Raw genomic sequence first — 22,844 nt, forward strand, 5'->3', positions numbered from 1 at the left:
GAGGAAGACAGATATGCAGAAGGAAAGAGTGGGACAGAGATAAAGAGAGCGATAAAGGGAAGAGACTGATGGAGAGACGGGGACGTGAGCAGGTGGAGCTATGGGTGGTAGCTTGAGCCTCTTCAGGTCTGCAGCCTCGTCTAGCAGCACCTGGGATCTGGGATGAGGGGAGCCTGAAGGCTCCAGAGAAGAAGATGAGTTAGTAATACGTATGAGTATGATTTATGTATGACACATAAAGGAGGACAGAGAGGGAAGAGAGAAGCCCAGTGCACCATGGGAGATCCCCCAGCAGTCTAAGCCTATAGCAGCATATCAAAGGGCCAGCCTAAGCAGCCCAACTATAAGCCTGATCAAAAAGGAAGGTCTTTAGTCTGCTTTTAAAGGTAGAGAGGGTGTCTGCATCCCGGACCGAAACTGGGAGACGGTTCCACAGGAGGGGAGCCTGATAGATGAAGGCTCTGGCTCCCATTCTACTTTTCAAAACTCTAGGAACCACCAGTAACCCTGCATCCTGGGAGCGAAGGGTTCTGGCTGGATAATAGGGGACTATGAGCTCTGTCAGGTATGAAGGAGCCTGACTGTTGAGGACTTTGTATGTTAGAAGGAGAATTTTGAATTCTATTCTAAATTTGACAGGGAGCCATGCAGAGAAGCCAGTACAGGAGAGACATGGTCTCTTCTACTAGTTCTCATCAACACGCGGGCAGCAGCATTTTGGACCAGCTGGAGAGTCTTAAGGGACTTACTGGTGCTGCCTGATAGGAGGGAATTGCAGTAATCCAGCCTGGAAGTGACAAAGGCATGGACTAGTTTTTCTGCATCTTTTTGAGACAGGATGTGTCTGATCTTAGCAATGTCTCGTAAATGAAAGAAAGCAGTCCTAGAAATTTGCTTAATGTGGTCATGAAAGGACAAATCCTGATCAAAGAGAACTCCTAGGTTCCTTACAGTCGTGCTGGGGGCCAAGATAATTCCTTCCAGGGTACCAATCACATTAGATAGGGTGTCTCTAAGATGTTTTGGGCCCAGGACGATGACTTCAGTTTTATCAGAGTTTAATAGAAGGAAATTATGGGTCATCCAAGTTTTTATCTCCTTTAGACAGGCCTCCAGTTTAGTCAGCATGTCAGTGTTATGATCTGATGTGCAGTTCCATTCAAATTTTATTTAATAATGTAGCTCTACTCTTAACTAAAAGTTAAAATATATGTATATTGGTAAATGAAATACTTTTCCAAGTACATTTTACTGTGGCAGTCAACATCTTAAAATAAATATTGATTGTAGAGGATGTTGTACTGACTGCGCGATTATAATACTCTTTGCCTTTAGACTAGTTCACTAATTTTCATGCCATTATTTTGTCAAGAAGTCAGATTTACACGATGTAATACATAAAATTTCTATTTTAAGGGGAGATTTTTTTTATTTACATATGTAGTTTGGGTGGTAATGGTAATGCAGTGGTTTGCACTCTTGCCATACAGCAAGAAGGTTCTGGGTTTGAGCCCTTGCTTGAGCGCAAAGTCATTCTGTGTGGAGTCTCCATGTTCTACCTGTGCCTGTGTGGGTTCTCTCCAGGTACTGCAGCTTCCCCCCACAGTCCAAAGACATGCAAGAGGGGAATGGGTTAATCAGATACTCTAAATCGACCGTAGGTGTGACTGTGAATGGTTGTCTGTCTATATGTGTTCACCCTGCGATGGACTGGCAACCTGTCCAGGATGAAACCCGCTTCTCACTCAAAGGCAGCTGGGATAGGCTTCAGCCCCCCCGTGACCCTTAACAGGATAAGTGGTAGAAAATGGATGGATGGATGGACATGTATAGTTTCTGTATATTTACACACACACGTATATATATATATATATTATATATATATTATATATATACACACACACACACACACACACACACATATATATATGGATGTGTATATTTATATGTATATACAAATTATGTTTAATTGTTCATTTTTAACCATTTTGGTTTTGTTGGGTCCATGGCTGAAATAATGAATTAAATTTTTTTCTTACATGGATCATAGTCAAAAGAAAGTTACAAGCCAAGTATGAGATATTTCTGTACACTATACCATAAATCTTAGAGTGATTTATACTTACCTTTCATTCACTTATCACTGAGAAATATAAGTGAATGAAAGCTTATGCCATTCTTTATTTAAAAGAAGTGAAATGAAAGCATAGTAAAGTAACTTGTTTGCAAGGGAAAGCGTATGACAATACACAAATAGGAGTAAATTCAACATGGCACAACAATCTCAGTTATCCAAACAAACTTTTATTGCTTAAAATGAAATAACAAGATATGTTCATCAGTTACAATCCCTACAGGAACATGGCCGACCTTTTGCAGCAGTGGTGATTTCAGCCAGTTTCTGTGCACAGAGCAGTTGCCAGTAACAGAAACACTAAGAAGCAGTTTTGAATTACAAAAATCCTGATTGTTCACTGAATAATTTAGTGTAGCCAGTGTTCGCAAGCTCCAATTGGTACGAGTTCCACAGCTGCGTATGATTAAATAAATCTGCCCACACCCCCTCTGACCTTCAAAGTTAGAGGGGATGACAGCTCTGCTGTTTAAGTATGAAGACCAAAGACAACCCATTAATACATATATCAGTACTTTAATAGTCTTTTAACAGATATGTGCAAAGGCTGTCTAATGGCGCAATGCTGATGGTTGTAGGGGAACTGTTGAGGGATGTGACAGCATCCTGTAAGGCAAACTCAGTCCTGTCATATACGCCTGGCTACTGCAGAATTCATGAACAGTAGATAACACCATGACCTCTTCCAACAAGCTGCTAAGAAATACAATCATAAGCTGGATTTCCTTTAAAGAGTGTTCACACTTATTCAAAGCTGCATCGTTTTAAGAGCATTTCAATAGAAATGAAAAGAAATAGAAGCTAAAAAGCCCAATAAGTTTCATGAATGCAACAAGCGTGGCTGAGCATGATGTCACAGTCCCTGGAAAAAAGTTTCGTTCATTTCCCCTTTAGCTCATGAACAACCCTGGTCATGACAGTAGTGTACAGGAAGACTAACAAAAATGTTGCTTATCATTAGAACACAACGTAGGAAGTAGTTTACATTAAAAATTCATATTAACAACATTATCTCTGCTTTTTTTTGAGAGGATGTTTGTTGTAATGATCTAACAATGGATTTGATATATTTAAAATACATAACTTTGATTTTTCCAATCAGAACAAAACACAATAAATTTTAAATGGAATTTAAATACCAGATATTTGATGTAAAGCCCATGTTTCACAGTATTAGTGTCAAGACTAAGTTGTATTAATAGCTCAGATTCTCACCAGCCATATTATAGGGCCCGTATTCATAAACATTCTGAAAGAGCTCCTTGCTCTACCAAGGAGCTGTAGCTTCAGGGTTAGTTAGGAATGTTCTCAGAGCAACTCTGAGCAAGAATGGAACACAAACCTTTACCTTTGTGAGGGGACGTGGTGGTTGACCTCACCACTATCACTGCTGCACCATCAATCATCATTGAATCACCATGTCAGCCTTTGCAATTATGTAACATATAAAAAAAGGAGCAATTGTTATTTTGAACAGTACTGCACATATGTTACAGAAAGTGTTTTATTTTAAAAATATTTATCTGAGCATATTGATATTCATTTTTCATACAATCTTTTGAAAAAATATCAATATTTGTATCACACAAATATATGTTTTTTATTTTTGAACTGTTCTAAATTTATATGTTGGAGTTGAAAAATACACTTGAAAATCAATAGTAATTTGTGTATATTTTTCATACCAAACAAGGTGGTAGACTTAGAAATCAAAGAAATCACATCATCTAATCACACTATCTTATGGAAATTGAAAGCTTTAATTTGAAAGTAGCCCTCAAATGTTTGAAAAGTTGTTTCAAAATGGCCCAAACATATCATTTTCTGATGGTGCAATGATGCAGCTGTGTACAGCTGCACACACCAATATCAACTGAAAATATATGTCTATAGACGCTCTTTTTGAGGCTATAAGGTATGGACACCCACTAATAACCAAATTTTTTTTGTCACAGTATAAGTCCATATAAGAGCTGTGTGACCACTATGCGGATTGAAGACCTCAACTGACCCAAGTCAGCATTTTTCCACTTTCCAATTACCTATTGTTCTTCATTGTTCAGAGAATCTTCTCTAGTCTCTTCCTCTTTGCAACTCTTTTTTCTTAAGGCTAAGATTATTTGAAATAAGTCTTAACTTTAAGGAGAAAATTATTATGAAATGTGATTTTGGCGCAACTCAGATTTGGCACAAGGAATCTTATGAATACGGGCCCAGAATTACAGATGAGTCTTGATCATAAAAGTAGCCTGTCATTGCACTGTAAATAAAAGTCCTAAAAAAAGTGCAAATCATACAAACCTCCCTTTTCTCTTCATCTTTGGTCAACTGTAGGTTCCTATGATACATAACAGGAATGGTTCCTTCTCTACACTCAGCATCAGGGAGGTAAAGAGTGACGGGCTACGTATACCCCATGAATCAGTTAACAAGGCCACAAAGAACTTAAAAATTTGAATTGCTGCATAATTCAGACAATGGAAACATGTAAAATATTACACTGCATCCACTCGTGTGCACAATTGCTTTGGGTGGAAGGTCTGCTTCTCTTTGGAAGCACTTTTAAACAGGAAAAATCTCTTATTCACAATGCAGGAGGCCCAGTATTCACATCAGGCATTAGGGGGAGTGATATAGCCAGGACTTAAGCCAGTGCAAGTTTGAGGTGGTGGTGGTGGTTGTTGTTTTGGGAGCAACTGAGGAGAGGAAGGGGAGGCAGGTCACGCATGAGGCTCCCCCACAGAGGTAGAGCCATTGGCTTTGCTCCTATTCTTACTCTTGCGGTTGAGCATACGGCTAAGTGTGGCTGTCCGGCTGGCCCGCTCCACTGCAGCAGGAGACTCCAGGTAAACCAGGTCATTGTGGGACTGGCTCATTCCCGGGTCCTTGCGCTGGTGACGCCGCCGGAAGAAGAGCTTGGCACTCTTCTGAAGGAAGCTGCCTGCAACAAATGATCAGAGGGTAGGACATGAGGCTCATTGTCATCTTGAGATAAGCAGCATGTCATGATGACCCCCCCACTGACAACTTAAGAAAACTTTCAAACAAACATTATGAGAGAAGTTTCAGAAAGTTCCTAGCTTAGTGTAAAGATTTCAAAGCTTATAAGTAATTTAGGAAAATTCTAAGAGCAACAGCAAAGAAGAAAGAAACATTTAACTTAGATAGGAGGTGTAGACAAACCTCATGATTTGAAATGGATGTGATTGATTGACCAAAAAGCAACAACAAAAAATGCACTTGGTGATAATGGGCATAGAATGAACTGTAATCTCAATAGTTCTTATAATTAAATTTAGTTTTTAGTAAGATGTGGAGCAATTGTTTAAAGCAGCCACCAAATAAACTACAGGCCTACTTGTGCAGAAGCCTTCTCACATGCTGATAAGTGTTTTACTTATGTGCATTTGCTGATTACCAAGCGGGTTTTTACTTAAAATAAGAGTTTAACATAATTTTGAAGCCACAATGACTCAAACTAGTTCAACAGTGCCACTGTCATTCTTTCTCGGAGTTCTGTTAGTCTGTTTCTGCAAGATATAGTTTTATCTGCCATTATCTTCATGAACCAAAAGAGCTGCTTGAAGGTATGTATGAATGTATTTGAGCTCAGAGTATTAGAACAAAACAGAACAGGTTTGTTTGTGGAGGAAGCCCAAAAGAGACAAAGAGAACAGTTAGACCCCTTATCAAATGCCAGTTGCTCAGTCAGTGTAATGCACTGTTAGCCTGCAGGTTTCAACAATGGTGAGTCAGTCAATAAGGCCCTGACACATTCCCAGGCCTGCTTCCCATTCTCTCTCATCATGTCAAACAAAAAAGGCTTTGAAGGCTCCTTAAGGCAATCAAATTTGAAAATTTAGATATTAATAGATTAATCCCATCTCCAGGTTGTGGCAGCAGCAGCCTCAGCAAGGAAACCCAGATCACCACTTCAACCAGCTCTTCTGGGGGAATCCCAAGGTATTCCCAGGCCAGCCGAGAGATATAATCCCTCCAGCATGTCCTGGGTCGGCCCTGGGGCCTCCTCCCGGGTGGACATCCCCCGAAAACCTCCCGAGGGAGGCATCTTCACCAGATGCCCAAATCACCTCAAGTGACCCCTCTTGACATGGAGGACCAGCAGCTCTACTCTGAGTCCCTCCTGAATGACAGAGTTTCTCACCCTATCTCTAATGCAGAGCCCAGCCACCCTGTGGGGGTAAACTCATTCGGCTGCTTGTATTCGCGATGTTGTTCTTCAGTCATTACCCAGAGCTCATGACCATAGTTGAGGGTTGGAATGTAGATGTAGCTTTTCCTTTTGGCTAAGCTCCCTCTTTACCACAACAGACTGGTTTTGTGCCTGCGCAACTGCGGACTCTGCCCCAATCTCCTGCTCCGTCCTACCCTCACTCATGAACAAGATCCCGAGATACTTAAACTCCTCCGCCTGAGGCAGGAAACTCCACCCTGGACCTGGAGTGGGCAGGCCACCCTTTTCTGGCTGAGGACCATGGCCTCAGACTTGGAGATGCTGATTCTCATCCCAGCCGGTTCAAATTTGGCTGCGAACTGGAGGTCGTGGTTTGATTTATTTTTATTTTATTTATTTATTTATTTATTTGTTAAAAGCGGGACAGTGCATATTAATGTACATTTGCATGTAAATATGCCAGATTGTAGCCACAGGCTAGTTTCCATCTGTAGTCCCACTGGCAGGTTGTTCTTACGTATAGACAGACAAGGTTGTTGTTATGTCTACGTTACGTACATTCAGATAAGTAGGAAACCACAGTTATTACAAAACAAAGACAGACCAACAGAACCACCGAACCAAAATACAGTCATGGACAAAAAAACTAAACAAAACAACAAACAGACAGTACCAACTTCAGAGTACTGAATTCACACCTAACTATTGCACCAGGCCCAGTTTGAAGTGCATATAGGGATTGACTGTAAAGTGCAAGGTGCGTGGTATATTGCAGCTGGAATGAATGCACAGTACCCGGCAAGGTGTACAAGATGCACCGGGCATAGTAAAACACGATTTGAGTAATTGCACAGAACCCAGTATGATGCAATAAAGTGCAGAGTGCATAATATATTACAATTTAGTTAAACATGTTCACAGATTTGGCGTCCTCTTAACCACTGTTTAAGTTGTTTCTTGAATATGCTAAAACTTGAGCACCCAGTTATGAATGTTGGGATGTCATTCCAGAAGGAGCACCCCTTGAATGATAAGGTGTTTTGAGCAAAAGATGATCACCTAAGATGGAGTTCACAGTCCCCTCTATCCGTGGCAGTAGTCACTTGTGTGGTAGGGCCACAGACAGCTCTCTGTTGAATGAACTCATTCAGTGGTTGAGGCGCCAAGCCATGTAGAACTTTAAAGGTAAGACAAGATGACTTAAATTGTTTTAAGTTATCGAAATTTAAGAAATCATATTTGTCAAGAATGTTGCAGTATTGGTATGAAAAGGGCTTTTTATCCAGGACTTTCAGGACTTTTTTGAGACAGGATTCTATAGGTTTAAGAGTAGAGTCACAAGTGTAAGACCAGCTGGTGATACAGTAATTAATATGCGAAAAAATCATGGAGTGTAAATACGTTATGGCTGCTCTGTCAGTCAGGGAAGATCTGACCTGTTTGAAGTTGTAAAGGTTAAAGTTAACAATTTTTACAACATTTTTAATATGGCTCTTAAAGGATAGAGTTGGGTCCAAGATGACACCAAGATATTTAAATTCACTAACATTCTGGAGCTCCTCACCCCTCAAATAAACTTTAGAAGGAAACCTGTGTGATTTGCTAAATGTCATGCAGACCGTTTTTTTACCGTTAAGTAAGAGGCACGAGTTAGTCAGCCACTCTTGACTCTGGACTTAAGCTAATGCTGCTGTTAATTTTTGAGCAGCGTCTTGAGGGGTTTTCCCGGTGTAAATATTACCGTATCATCAGCGTATATAATGGTATCAATGTTGGGACAGACATAAGGCAAATCATTAACATACAGGGAAAATAATAACGGACCTAAAATGGACCCCTGAGGGACCCCCACGGGGCAATTTAAGCAAGGAGATTTATGCCTGTTGATTCTTACACAGTTCTTTCTGTTTGATAAATACGATGTAAACCAGGTAGTGACACTGTCAGAAAAATTAAAACCAGAGAGTCTAGAGAGAAGGACCTCATGATTAACGGTGTCGAAGGCCTTTCTGAAATTGATGAAAACTGCACCAACACAAGAGTTCCTATCCAGGTAATGCTTGACCTTTTCAACAGAAGCACAGACGGCTGTCTAAGTCGAGTGCCATTCACGAAACCCAAACTGCATGGGGTGAAGTGGTGGGCCATGCATATTGAGATGCCCTTTGATGGAACAAGCAATCCACTTTTCTGTAATCTTAGAGATCACTGGGAGAATGCTTATAGGTCTATAGTTGGCAGGGTCAGTTTTGGATGGCACTAAGAGAACCACATCGTCTGCAAAAAGCAGACACAACATCCACCAAACTTGATCCCTCCACCACCTGGCTGCGCCTAGAAATTCTGTCCATAAAAGTTATAAACAGAACAGTTGAGTGCGGCCTTGGTGGAGTTCAACCCTCACTGGGAAAAGTCCAACTTACTGCCGGCAACACAAACGAGACTCTACTGGAAGAGTGAGAGTCTGACCCCTTACTCCCAGACTACTCCCCACAGGGTGCTCCTGGGAACACAGTAATAAACTTAATCTGTCGTCATCGCTGTCCTCCGCTTATCCGGTTGGTCCAGGTTGCGGGGGCAGCAGCCTCAGCAAGGAAACCCAGATCGCCCTCTCCCCAGCCACTTCCACCAGCTCTTCCGGGGGAATCCCGAGGCATTCCCAGGCCAGCTGAGAGATCTAATCCCTCCAGTGTGTCCTGGATTGATGGACGGTTTGCCAGAACCTTTTCAGAGCTGACCGACAGTCATTCTCCATGGCTTCACCAAAATACTCCCACGCCAGAGTTTTTGCCTTGGGGACCGCCATGGCTGCACACCGCTTCACCTGTGGGTATTGGTCGGCTGCCTCTGGAGACCCACAGGCCAACCATGCCCTGTAAGCCTCCTTCTTCATCCTTACGGCTCCCCTCACCTCTTGTGTCCACCAGAGGGTTTGGGGATTACCACCATGACCGGCCCCAGCAGCTTTACAGCTGCAGCTCACAAAAGCCACCTCGACAATGGCAGAGCGGAACATGGCCCATTTGGACTTAATGTCCCCCACTGCCCCTGGGATGTGGTCAAACTCTGCCAGAGGTGGGAGCTGAAGATCATTCTAACAGGTTCTTCCGCCAGGCGTTCCCAGCAAATCGTCACTACTCATTTGGGCCTACCAGGTTTGCACGGCATCTTCCCCTGCCACCTGATCCAATTCACCACCAGATGGTGATCAGTTGACAGCTCAGCTCCTCTCTTCACCGAGTTTCGAGAACATATGGCCACAGATCAGATGAGATGACTATAAAATTGATCATAGACCTACAACCTAGGATGTCCTGGTGCCATGTGCACTGATGGGCATCCTTATGTTCGAACATGGTGTTAGTTATGGACAAGCTGCGACTTGCATAGAAGTCCAATAACTGCACACCCCTCAGGTTCAGGTTGGGCCTGCCATTCCTCCCAATCACGCCCCTCCAGGTCACGCTGTCATTTCCCACGTGAGCGTTGAAGTCCCCCAGTTGGACAATGGAGTCCCCAGTCAGGGCACCATTCAGCACCCTTCCCAAGGACTCCAAAAAGGGTGGGTATTCTGAACTGCTGTTTGGCGAATGAGCCCAGACAATAGTCAGGACCCGTTCCTAGACCCTACGGCGCAGGGAAGCAACCCTTTCATCCACCGGAGTAAACTCCAGCATACAGAGAGAGGGTCTGGGGGCTATCAAAATGCCCACCCTGGCCCTCTGCCTCTTACCAGGAGCAACTCCAGCAAAGGAGAGAGTCCAACCCATCTGAAGGACTTGGGTTCCAGACCAGGAGCCATGTGTTGAAGTGAGGCCTACTATATCGAGCCGGTAATGCTCAAACACTTCCACCAGCTCCGGCCCCTTCCCTGCCAAAGAGGTGACATTACATGTCCCAAAAGTCAGCGTCCATGCCTGTGGATCAGACAGCCAAAGCCCCCGCCTTGGTATGCTGCCCAAACCACAAAGCACCGGACCCTTCCGGTTCCTCCTGCGGGTGGTGGGTCCATCAGAGGACGAATCAATGTATCCCTTTCAAGCTGGGCCCAGCCGGACCCCATGGACTAAGGCCCGACCACCAGTCACTCAGCATTGGGTCCTTTCCCAGGCCTGGCTCCAGGGCGGGGCCCCGGTGCCCCTCCGGGCTGAGTATGCAGATTCCTTGCTTTATCTTCTATGAAGGGTCTGTTGATAAGCCTTCTCCAAATCCATAAAACACATGTGGACTGCTTGGGCAAACTCCCATGCCCTTCCAGCACCCTAGTGAGGGTGACGAGCTGATCAATGGATTTACAGCTGGGATGAAAACCACATTGCTCCTCCTCGATCTGAGGTTCAACTACTATCCTGACCCTCCTCTCCATTTCCCTGGCGTAGACCTTTCCAGGGAGGTTGAGGAGGGTGATCCCCCATTAGTTGGAACACACCCTGTGGTCCCCTTTGTTAAAGATAGAAACCACCACCCCAGTCTGCCACTCCAAAGGCAATGCCCCCGATGTCCACGCAATGTTGCAGAGACGTGTCAACCAAGACAACACTAAACCCTTCCGGTTCCTCCTGTGGGTAGTGGTCTCACATGGGGACAAGTCCATGTAACCTTTTCAGGCTGGGCCTGGCTGGACCCCACGGGAGAAGGCCCGGCCACCATGCACACGCCCATGGGCCCCTCCCCTGGGCCTGCCTCAGGGCCCCGGTACTGGGCTGGGTACACAAACTCTTCTTCTTCCCATGGGGAACCATTCTTTTGAACCATTCTTTGTCTGGCCCCTTGCCTAGGACCAGTCTGCCTTTGATAACCCTACCAGGGGCAAAACGCCCCTGTTAGCCTAGCTCCTAGGGTCCCTAGGGCACTCAAACTTCTCCACCACGATAATCTGATGGTTCCAGGAGGAGCAAGTAAATTAATATAATACATAAAATGAAAAACTGCTCAAAATGCTACTAATGATGGCAGAGGCAGATAATTCAAAATGAGACTTGACCGAAGAGAGAGTGATTTACACTCTGGGAAATCTAAAAAGCCCTGTTTACAAGTAGTTCGGTTTTGGTCAGAAGTGATTCATGTCTTCAATGTATTGGGTTGAGGCATGCAATTGTGGACTGAGAGGAATAAAGGTCTGCAATGTTTGAATTATACACTATTTAAAATTATTAATGTATTACATTATATATTAGAATATGTTTAAAAATTTAAAAAATATTCAAGTATAATTTTGTGTCAATTTTAACAAACCTAATCACTAGAGTAAACACAATTTTGGTCCAGAGTTGACAATGTAATGTTGGGTTACCTGACACACAACTATGCGTGTATGTAAGTGTGCGGTGTGTGGGTTGTGTCCAACTCTTAACTTCAGCTAAATATTGAGTTTAAATCCCTGGGGAGGGAGGGAGGGAGGGAGGGACGGACACACACACGCACGCACGCACGCACGCACGCACGCACGCACGCACACACACGCGCGCAAAAAAGTTAGGGATATTTGGCTTTTGGGTGAAATTTATAAAAAATGGAAAAAGTTCATGCTACAGTGCTAATACATCATGTAAGTAGGGCATTTAAGCAGAAACATGTTATCTCCTCATCTCTACAATTCTACAATTTCATTTAGCAGACGCTTTTGTTCAAAGCGACGTACAACACAAGCAAGAATTTAGACTTAATTAAGGAAAAGTCCATAGGAGGCGCAAAAGTGCTTCAGTTGTGATTTGGTCACAGGTACTGCCATCTAGTGGCATTAGTGTCGCCCCCCCGTCCTTTTTTTTTTTTTTTGACAGACATACAACATCACACAACACAGTTAGTGCTACATAATCACTAAGTGCTGGGTCTTGGACCCTCTGACTTATTCTACCCCAAAGAGGAGAAGAGTCAGGTTAAGTGCCTAGGTGCTCTCTGAACAATTGAGTCTTCAATTGTCTCTTAAAAGTAGAAAGGGACTCAGCAGAACGCACAGAGTTGGGTAGTTCGTTCCACCATTTGGGAACAACAGAAGCGAAGAGTCTGGCTAGGGATTTGGAGCAGCGCTGGGCTGGAAGCACCAGGCGTCTTTCGCATGCAGAGCGTAGTGGGCGAGAAGGAGAGTAGACCTGGATCAGGGATTCCAGGTAGGCTGGAGCCGTTCTTGTGATTGTTTTGTAAGCCAAGAGAAGTGCCTTGAATTTGATCCTGGCTGCCACTGGAAGCCAGTGAAGAGAAACCAGCAGCAAGGTGACATGTGCCCTTTTTGGCTGGTTGAAGACCAGACGTGCTGCTGCATTCTGGATCATCTGCAGAGGCTTGAATGAGCATGCAGGGAGGCCTGTCAGAAGAGAGTTGCAGTAGTCAATGCGTGAGATGACAAGAGCCTGAACAGGAATCTGTGTGATCTGTTGGGTCAGGAAGGGTCTGATCTTCCTGATGTTGTAGAGGGCATAACGGCAAGACTGAGAAACTGAGGCCACATGAACCTTAAAGGTCAGCTGGTCATCAATCATGACACCCAGGTTTCTGGCTGAGTTTGTGGGCGCAAGTACAGTGGATATAAAAAGTCTACACACCCCTGTTCAAATGCCAGGTTTTCGTGATGTAAAAAATGACAGCAAGAAAAATAATCTTACAACTTTTTCCACCTTTAATGTGACTTATAACCTGTACAATGCAATTGAAAAAAAACCCTGAAACCTGTAAAGGGAAAAAATAAAAAATAAAAACTGAAAATAACCTGGTTGCATAAATATGCACACCCTTATACTAATACTTTGTTGCAGAACCTTTGGCTTTTATTACAGCACTCAGTCTTTTTGGGTAGGAGCCTACCAGTGTTGCACATCTTGATGTGGCAATATTTGCCCACTCTTCTTTACAAAAGCGCTCCAAATCTGACAGATTGTGAGGACATCTCCTGTGCACAGCCCTCTTCAGATCACCCCACAGATGTTCGATGGAATTCAGGTCCGGACTCTGGCTGGGCCATTCCAAAACCTTAATTTTATTCTGGTGAAGCCATTCTTTTGTTGATTTAGAGGTGTGCTTTGGGTCATTGTCGTGCTGAAAGATGAAGTTCCTCTTCATCTTTAGCTTTCTCACAGAAGGCCAAAGGTTTTGGGCCAATACAGACTGGTATTTGGAACTGTTCATAATTCCCTCCACTCTGACTAAGGCCCCAGTTCCAGCTGAAGAAAAACAGCCCCAAAGCATGATGCTGCCACCACCATGCTTCACTGTAGGTATGGTGTTATTTTGGTGATGTGCAGTGTTATTTTTGCACCAAACATATCTTTTGGAATTATGTCCAAAAAGTTCAATCTTTGTCTCATCGGACCATAACACATTTTCCCACAAGTGTTTGGGAGATTTCAGATGTCTTCTTGCAAAATTAAGCCTGGCTTGGATGTTTTTTTATGGTAAGGTAAGGCTGTCTTGCAACCCTACCCCATAGCCCAGACATGTGAAGAAGACGGGAGATTGTTGTCACATGTACTATACAACCAGTACTTGCCAGAATTTCCTGTAGCTCCTTCAGTGTTGCTGTCGGCCTCTTAGCAACCTCTCTGACTAGTTTTCTTCTTGTTTTATCGTCAATTTTGGATGGGCGTCCTGTTCTTGGTAGTGTTGTGCCATATTTTCTCCACTTGATGATGATGGTCTTCACAGTGTTCCATGGTATATTTAATGCCTTAGAAATTCTTTTGTAGCCTTCACCTGATTGATATCTTTGAATAATGAGATTCCTCTGATGCTTTGGAAGCTCGCTGCGGACCATGGCTTGTTCTGGAAGTTGTGGCTACAAAATGTCAGGAAAAGCCTCCTAGAACAGCTCAATTTTATTTGGGGTTGATGAGAGGCACTTTCATTGGTGTCAGGTGTGTGCTGACTCTAGTTTAACATGAGTTTGAATGTAATTGGTGAAATCTGAACACAGCCACATCCCCAGTTATAAAAGGGTGTGCAACCACATTTTCTCAGTTGTTTATTTTTAATTCACCTCCCTCAAAGATTTCTGTTTGTTTTTCAGTTGTGTTGTACAGGTTAAAGGTCACTTTAAAAGTGCAAAAAGTTGTAAGATTATTTTTCTTGCTGTCATTTTTTACATCACGGAAACCTGGCATTTGAACAGGGGTGTGTAGACTTTTTATATCCACTGTAGGCTCGAGTCAAGTTGGACACTGACCTGAGGCTGAACAGATGGACAAGCTGGAAAGACCATAAGTTCAGTCTTAGAGAGATTCAGTTGAAGGTGGCGTTCCTTCATCCATGTGGAGATATCAGCCAGACACGCTGATATACGATCTGAGACCGTTCTGTCATCAGGTGGAAAAGAGAGGAAAAGCTGAGTGTCGTCAGCATAACAGTGGTAGGAGAAGCCATGGGAGCGGATCACTGCACCAAAGTGAGGTGGTGTACAGAGAGAAGAGAAGGGGACCAAGCACTGACCCCTGAGGAACCCCAGTCGATAGGCCATGTGACCTAGACACCTTTCCTCGCCATGACACTCTGAAGGATCTGCCTGTGAGGTAGGACTTTAACCACAACAAGGCAGAACCAGATATGCCGAGCTCAGATAGTGTGGAGAGGAGAATGTGATGGTTCACCGTGTCGAAGGCAGCAGACAGGTCCAGCAGAAGTAGGACAGAGCACTGACCAGCAGCTCGAGCTCGTCTCAGTGACTCAGTGACTGACAGGAGTGCAGTCTCAGTGGAGTGGTCACACCTGAAGCCAGACTGAAAAGAGTCAAGCAGGTTGTTGTTCCGCAGATCTCAAACAATTTACTAAAACTAAAGCCAACAACAGTGGTGTGTATACTTCAAGAAAAAAATGTCAACATCTCCATAACATGCTGTGCCCTTGAGCATCAATTACAGCTTGGCAACAATGTCTCATGCTGTTCACACATTGACTTATTATCTGCTGAGGCATGGAATCCCACTCTTTTTGAAGGGTGGCCCTCAGGTCACTGTGGTTGTGGGGTACAGTTATGAGCCTCTGCAAGTGACTCAGCTGATCCTATAGATTTTCTTGAGAATTCAGGTCTGGAGGAAGTGCAGTTCCCTGATGATAATGCAACCTTGACGACCTGAAGCATTGCTGTCCATGAAGATGAAATTAGGCCTGTCTTGTTCATGCATTGGCACAATGACTGGTTTAATTATGTTATTTGGGTAGTATGGGCTTGTCACTGTAACATTCACAAAGTGTAGGGCAGTTCTGTACTGATTAGGCACAACTGTCCACACTGTAACACCCCCACCAAAGGCTCATCTGGTGACAACAGTGGCTGATGCATAACGCTCTCTGTGATGTCTCCAACATTGTTGGGGGCCATCATCTCTGCTCAAATTGAATCGACTTTCATCCAGCGTAAATGGTCCCTAGCTCAAGCAAGGCGATGACGCCTGTCCCTCAGGTACCCTTGCAGGTCATCTAGCATGCAGACCACGCTGATGCAAACAGTTTCAAATGGTCTGACATAACACTTTGACTGCCTCTCACCTCTCTTAAATATGCCTGGAGTTGAGTGGCAGTCATCATCCAGTTGTACAGGGCACTGTTTACAATTAAGCTATCATCAGTGTGGGATGTGACCAAAGGATGTCCATGTCTATGCCTTTCTGTGACACCGCCAGTCACTCTGTACCAACCTGCTGATGACACTCTAACCTAAGAGGACACTTTTCAACTGAGAACATTCTGTTTGAAGCCTTGCAACAATGAGGTACTGCTGATAAAGTGTAATGTTTCGTCTTGGTCTCATGATGTCAAAATGTGAACAGCATGATACGGAGGACTGTTTAAATACCAGTTCTGATTGAACCAGGAAATTTATTGGTTGACTCATGGATCAAACACTTGTCATTAATCGCGATAAAAAAAATTATCGGCGATAAAGGGACGTTGGATTAACTAGTTAATAACACGTTAACACTGACACCTATAATATATATATATACTGTATATATATATATATATATATATATATATATGTGTGTGTGTGTGTGTGTGTGTATGTGTGTGTATGTATATATATGTATGTATATGTATATACTGTATATGCGTGTATGTATATATGTATGCATATGAATATACTGTATATATATGCGTGTACTGTATGTGTATATATTTATATTTACTTATAAACATATATATGTGTATGTTTAAGTATGTATATGTGTTTGTGTATATAGATATCTTTGCATTGTATGTATATACACTTCCCGTCAAACGTTTAGGCACACTTTTTCATCTAATGTTTTTTTTTTTTTCATGATTATTTACATTTTAGATTGTCACTGAAGATATCAAAACGATGAATAAACTCATATGGAATTATATAGTAAACAGAAAAGTGTGACATACTTTTAGTTGGACCATCATTTGTTTATCAATAGGACAATGACGCAAACACACCTCCAGGCTGTGTAAGGGCTATTTGACCAAAAAGGAGAGTGACAGACTGCTGAGCCAGATGACCTGGCCTCCACAGTCACTTGACCCAAACCCAATCCAGATTGCTTGCGAAGGAATGGATGACAGAGTGAAGGCAAAAGGGCCAACAAGTGCTCAGCATCTCTGGGAATTCCTTCAAGACTGTTGGAAAACCATTGCAGGTGACAACTTCATGAAGCTCACAAAGAGCATGCCACTGGTGTGCAAAGCAGAAATCAAAGCAAAGGGTGGGTAATTTGAAGAATGTAAAATACAAAACGTGTTTTGAGTTCTTTCACACTTTTCTGTTTACTACATAATTCCATATGTGTTTATACATAGTTTTGATATCTTCAGTGACAATCTAAAATGTTAATAGTCACGAAAATAAAGAAAAAACATCAAATGAGAAAGTGTGCCTAAACTTTTGACTGGAAGTGTATATACATACAATACAAAGATATCTATATATACATACACATATATATTTTTATAAGTAAATATAAATATATACACACGCATATATATACAGTATATTCATATACATACATAGATACATATACACATACATGCATATACATATACATACACGCATATACATACAGTAAATCCATATACATACACATATACACACATATATATACATACACACATATATACATACACATATACACACACATATACACACATACACATATACTCATATATACACACATATATACATATACACATATACTCACATATATACACACATATATATGCATATATATGTGTGTGTGTATATATATATATATATATATATATATATATATATATATAAATAAGAAGGAGAAAGTGATGGATGGATGGATGGATCTTTTGTTTGTACTTCTGGACATTACATTGCTACAACTCTAATAAACATGCTGCATTTGCAGAAAGCAACTATTTGCCAACTCCCATGTTGATATGGTTAATTAAAAAAAAAAAGAAAAATATCAGTTTAAGGTAGATTTAGAGCAGATAAAAAAAATATGTGATTAATCATGAATTAACTATGGACAATCATGCAATTAATCCGATTAATTTTTTTAATCGACTGACACATCTAATATACTGTACATACACAGAAGAGGAGGAGCAGAAAGGAAAGGAAAGAGAGAGACACACAGAGAGCGCAAGAGGGCGAGAGATGTTTGATCAATGGACCAATACTTTTGCAACACAAGCAAAAGAATGCCGTTAATATCAAGGGCAGATTTCCCAATGGCTGCAAACAGCCAAAACCAGAGCCAAGAGATGATGCATGAGTGTAATTGTCACTCAAATCACTTGAATTACATAAGTGTAAATTACACATGTGGAATTATGTAAATATGATGACCCCTTTAACTTTCATAAATGTACTTGTTATTAGTTTAAAATAATATAGACACAAGTATTTAGAGAAAGAACCCAGCAGCACTTCTAAAAGCAGCAGCTCTATTATCAGCTAGTTCTATCGTGGCTCGTAAATCTCTTCATACCCGTTTAACTTTTCCACATTGTCACGTAACAACCACAAACAAATATGTTCTATTGGATTTTATATGATAGACCAAAACAAAGCGGCACACAATTGTAACATAGAAAGAAAATTATATGATTTTTTTCGTAACAAATAAAAACTGAAAAGTGTGGCGTACAAAAGTATTCAGTCCCCCTGAGTCAATAATTTGTGGAACTGCCTTTTGCTGCAATTACAGCTGCATGTCTTTTTGGTTATGGCTCTACCAGCTTTGCACATCTAAAGACTGAAAATTTTGCCCATTCTTCTTTGTAAGACAGCTCACTCAGATTAGATGGAGAACGTTTTTGAACAGCAGTTTTCAGATCTTGCCACAGATTTTCAATTGGATTTAGGTCTGGACCCTTCTAATACATGAATATGTTTTGTTTTAAACCATTCTCTTGTATCTCCAGCTTTATGTTAAGGGTCGTTGTCCTGCTGGAAAGTTAACCCAGTCTCTTGCATACTCCAACAGGTTGATTGCCCTGTAGATTGCCCTGTATTTGGCTCTATACGTCTTCCCGTCCACTCTGACCATCTTCCCTGTCCCTGCTGAAGAGAAGCACCCCCAGTGGATGATGTTCCCACCACCCTGTTTGACAGTGGGGATGCTGTGTTCAGAGTGATGTCCAGCGTTAATTTTCTGCCACACAGTGTTTTGCATGAAGGCCAGAAAGTTCAATTTTGGTCTCATCTGACCAGAGCACCTTCTTTCAAGTTTGCTGTATCCCCCACATGGCATGTGGCAAACTGCAAACGGGACTTCTTAAACTTTTCTTTTAACAATGGCTTTCTTCTTGCCGCTCTTCCATAAAAGCCAGATTTGTGCAGTGCACAACCTGTAGTTTTCCTGTGGACAGATTCCCCCACCTGAGCTGTGGATCCCTGCAGTTTGTCCAGAGTCCTCATGGGCGCATCTCTGATCAGTGCTCTCCTTGTTTGGCCTTTAAGTTTATGTGGACGGCCGTGTCTTTGTAGGTCTGCAGTTGTGCAATATTCTTTCCATTTCTGAATGATACATTGAACAATTCTCTGTGAGATGTTTGAAAGCTTGGGAATCTTTTAATAGCCTAACCCTGCTTTAAAGTTCTCTACAACTTTATCCCTGACCGGTCTGGTGTGTTCTTTGGTCTTCATGATGCTGTTTGCTTCGCAATATTCTCTTAAAGTAACCTTTAAGGCTGTCACAGAACAGCTGTTTTTGTACTGAGATTAGATTACACACGGATGGCCTGTATTTAGTCATTGGGTCAACATTCGATCATTCAGCAATCAGGCAACTTCTGAAGGCAACTGGTTGCATTCAGAAGAAGAGGCTGAATATTTTTTGCACACCTCACTCGGTTACCTCAAGTGTGATAAACCAGTTAAGTTATGTTTTAACGGGGGGCAAACACTTTTTCACACAGGGCAATGTAGGTTTGGATTTTTTCTCCCTTAACAATAAAAACCATTTAAAAACTGCATTTTGTGTTTAATTGTGTTGTCTTTGACTAATTTTTAAATTTGTCAAGCAATGTCTGTCTTTTTCACACTCCTGTATATTTATGTTTGTGGTCGGAACATGACAAAATGAGAAAAAGTTGTAGGGGTATGATTACTTTTGCAAGCCACTGTTCATGTTTCACATTAATTTCACACTGTATAAGTTATCTACTCTACTAAAGATCGCAGATACTACACATACTAGATGACCACCGAAGGTCATGAGGTCACTTACTCATATGGACTTAATGTGTGCTTAACACTGCTTTCCTCGAAGATGGCAGTAAGAGTAGATAAATAGGTTGAAACAGAAGAAAGGGAAAGAAAATACACAACACTTTTCATCATTGACCAACAACAGATGGACATGAAAACAGCCAAATGAAGAAAACTGATCATGTTCTGCCTGTAAAGCATTTTTTTCCCAAATGATATTTTGAGTATGATACGGCACAGCAGTTACCTCGACTCTTTTTGCAGCTGGCCTCAGACACACACATGGATAGCGAGGTATGGTTAAATTCCTCTCCTGCCTGGTTCTCCCAGTCCTCCGGGGGGTGGCCTATTCCACTAGGGCCTTCTTGGGGTTCCGACATGTCTGGGGGGCTACTGGTCCCTGATGCAATTGCTGTGGTCATATCCTGAGTAGAACTGCCCTCAGACATTGAAGCATCCATCGCTGCAGCGTAACCTGCCATCAGAGCTAACTCGTCATCCTGAGACAAGGGTATCTGAAAATTAAGAACATTCCACAACTTAAGTCAATTCTTTTGGCTAAAGAGACATTTGCTTCTGTTTAACGGATTGCAATGTATTTCGGTAAGATCACTAAAACAGCGGCCAGGTTCTGACATAAAGTTTCAATATTCTTTGGCAGATGAATGTATTTCAACAACTTTACGTCCCTCTTAAGTAAAGCCTGCACATTAACGTAGAAGAGAAACTCCTCCAAAGGAAACAGTAAATGTCAAATAGTATCCCTCATAGTGCCCACTCCCCCTTACTTTGGAAATGCCAGAGATGATGATTGTACTCTTCTTCACTGGGGACTTAAGCTTCTGCTTGGCAGACAGGTGGAGTTGTCTGATAGCTGCCTCGGCCACTGGGTCAGTTCCATTTAGCATCAGCAGCTCGGTGTCTGAAGAGGACAAGGCCTTGCTAACTGTGGCTCCCAACATATACGACTGCTCAGATACACGCCGCTCTGACAGTTTGGGCTTGTTGGCCACAGCTTTCTGAGAGGAATCTGAAGAAGAACAGTTTTGACTTTTTCATGTGGAAAAAGTGGAAGATCAGATCATAAATGTATATATAAGCACTTGACCAAATGGCTGAAATTAAATCTGTGTCACTCATTTTTAGATTTCTTGATTGTTCTGCTATTGTCAGACCAAAGTGGTATCAGCTTGACTACACTTAGATTAGATTAGATAGAACTTTATTGATACTTTGGGCAGAGCCCTCAGAAAATTCAGGAGCACTAACGCACTATGGTGAAGCCATTTTCCCATGACACTCCCTACTAGCACTGAAGGTTCTTCATTTTTTTTTATACATGTTCTTATGGGGAAAATAAGACAACAAACATCTGATGATTGAGTATCTTTGGACTTGGCCTAAAATTGTTTCTGAACTGTTCTATCAGTGTTATAATATAATGTTATTTCATCAATGCTTTATGTGTGTTAGGTCCCACCAAATTTTTTCCCTTTCAACTGTCAGTGGCCAAAACTTCCTTCAAGATGTTTAAAACAGCACTACAAGCATTAATAAAGACCTCAAAGAGCTCTTATCTATGTGTCAAGTTGTGGAACAAATGTCTTTCTTCTGTCAGTACTGTACAATTTAAAAGTTTGTACCAATGCTGAGTCCAGGAGGGAGTGGTCGACCTGGCTTGCTTTTCACCGCAGTGATGGTGGTGACAACTGTGCCACAGGGCATGACTGTACGGTCCATCTCCACCCTTTTAGAGGAGGCAGGGGTAGGAGGCTGCCAGGACCTCACCTCACTGGGCTCCAGGTAGGTAAACTGAGGAATACAGTTTCCCACAGTTAATACACATGTAAATAATTCAACTAAATTAACTGAAGCTCATTCCATGTTAATTTGGATTATAGTCTTACTTCAGTAGTAAGTGATCCTGTCACTACATCTTTGGTCATGAGTGCAAATGTCTGCTGTCCTTTGGGTTGCTTCTTTATCAGATCAAAAGGCACTGACACTTGACCTATAAAGGAGCCTGGAACAGAGACAGCAGCACACTTGATTTAGTCACTCATAAAACAGGACATGCAGCAGCCACAGCTACCCAAATGAGGCAAACACAAATATCAAAAAGGCATCTGTTAAAGTCCAGGGTTTTCCTTACCCTCTTGAGGTTGTCCATCATTCATTAAGTTGATACTGAGTACTTTTGATTGTCCATTCAATTCACTGGTGAAAAAGGACAATTTAACAAGGAAAGCAAAGATATTGACTATGATAATGAATAGATGATAACAGATGACCATCTTCAAAGCAGTGGCACTATTGCAATGCCATGTGGTAAAACTTACAAAATAAATGGCTGGTCCCAGGCAGGACTGGTTGTGTTCTTCAAAACATTAGTATTAAACCTCTGTGGAGGGTCGTCTAACTGCAGTACACACAGAAGATTCATGCTGCCTAAAAAAACAGAAACCAAACATCTCTGTCAGTATCACAGCAACACCTGACAGTCACTCAGAGTAGACAGAGCTCTACAAAAGCCAGTAGCCTACTCTTCTAATATAATTTACAAAATCCCCACCCTACAATAATAGATTATAGAATATTTCATTTCCAAATCATACTCATCAATAGATATTACAAGTGTAAATATGCCAAATATTTGTCATTATTGTTGTTGTCGTCTCGCTTAGTAGTAGTGGTTGTGCAGCTCCAGAAGGAGAGACATCTGGCTCAACCCATCATCATTCTAATATAGTAGGATAAAAACCACTTTTTTTTTTTTTGTATTTCTGTACAACAACCCTTACTGTTATGGCTGGCAAAAAGCCCAGGATGCAGTAAAGGTGACATGCCAAAATAATGTCTGGGATGATATATTGTTGAAT

The 22,844-nt window shown here is 42.0% G+C and overlaps 1 protein-coding gene across 7 annotated transcripts in view; it reads right to left on the reverse strand.

Annotated features, from left to right (window-relative positions):
• Positions 1 to 2,290: 2,290 nt before the first annotated feature.
• Positions 2,291 to 22,844, reverse strand: part of c2cd2 (C2 calcium dependent domain containing 2) — a 31,280-nt gene continuing 10,726 nt past the window's right edge. For 2 of the 7 annotated variants that reach the window (XM_086179303.1, XM_086179302.1), the window contains 7 exons: positions 22,305 to 22,413; positions 22,118 to 22,182; positions 21,873 to 21,988; positions 21,609 to 21,777; positions 20,754 to 20,995; positions 20,213 to 20,480; positions 2,291 to 5,075 (listed from right to left, as the gene is read on the reverse strand). In XM_086179303.1, coding sequence (XP_086035429.1) covers positions 4,855 to 5,075; positions 20,213 to 20,480; positions 20,754 to 20,995; positions 21,609 to 21,777; positions 21,873 to 21,988; positions 22,118 to 22,182; positions 22,305 to 22,413 — 1,190 coding nt within the window. In that variant the 3' untranslated portion in view covers positions 2,291 to 4,854. Of the gene's footprint in view, positions 5,076 to 14,995; positions 15,035 to 19,984; positions 20,020 to 20,212; positions 20,481 to 20,753; positions 20,996 to 21,608; positions 21,778 to 21,872; positions 21,989 to 22,117; positions 22,183 to 22,304; positions 22,414 to 22,844 lie in introns of those variants that run through there. The other 5 variants (XM_086179306.1, XM_086179305.1, XM_086179308.1 and 2 more) reach the window with 5 other exon arrangements.

This window comes from Aulostomus chinensis, chromosome 15, assembly GCF_037954235.1.
Source record: "Aulostomus chinensis isolate RoL2024-O1b breed Wild chromosome 15, RoL_Achi_v1.0, whole genome shotgun sequence".
Classification (NCBI taxonomy): Eukaryota; Metazoa; Chordata; class Actinopteri; order Syngnathiformes; family Aulostomidae; genus Aulostomus; species Aulostomus chinensis.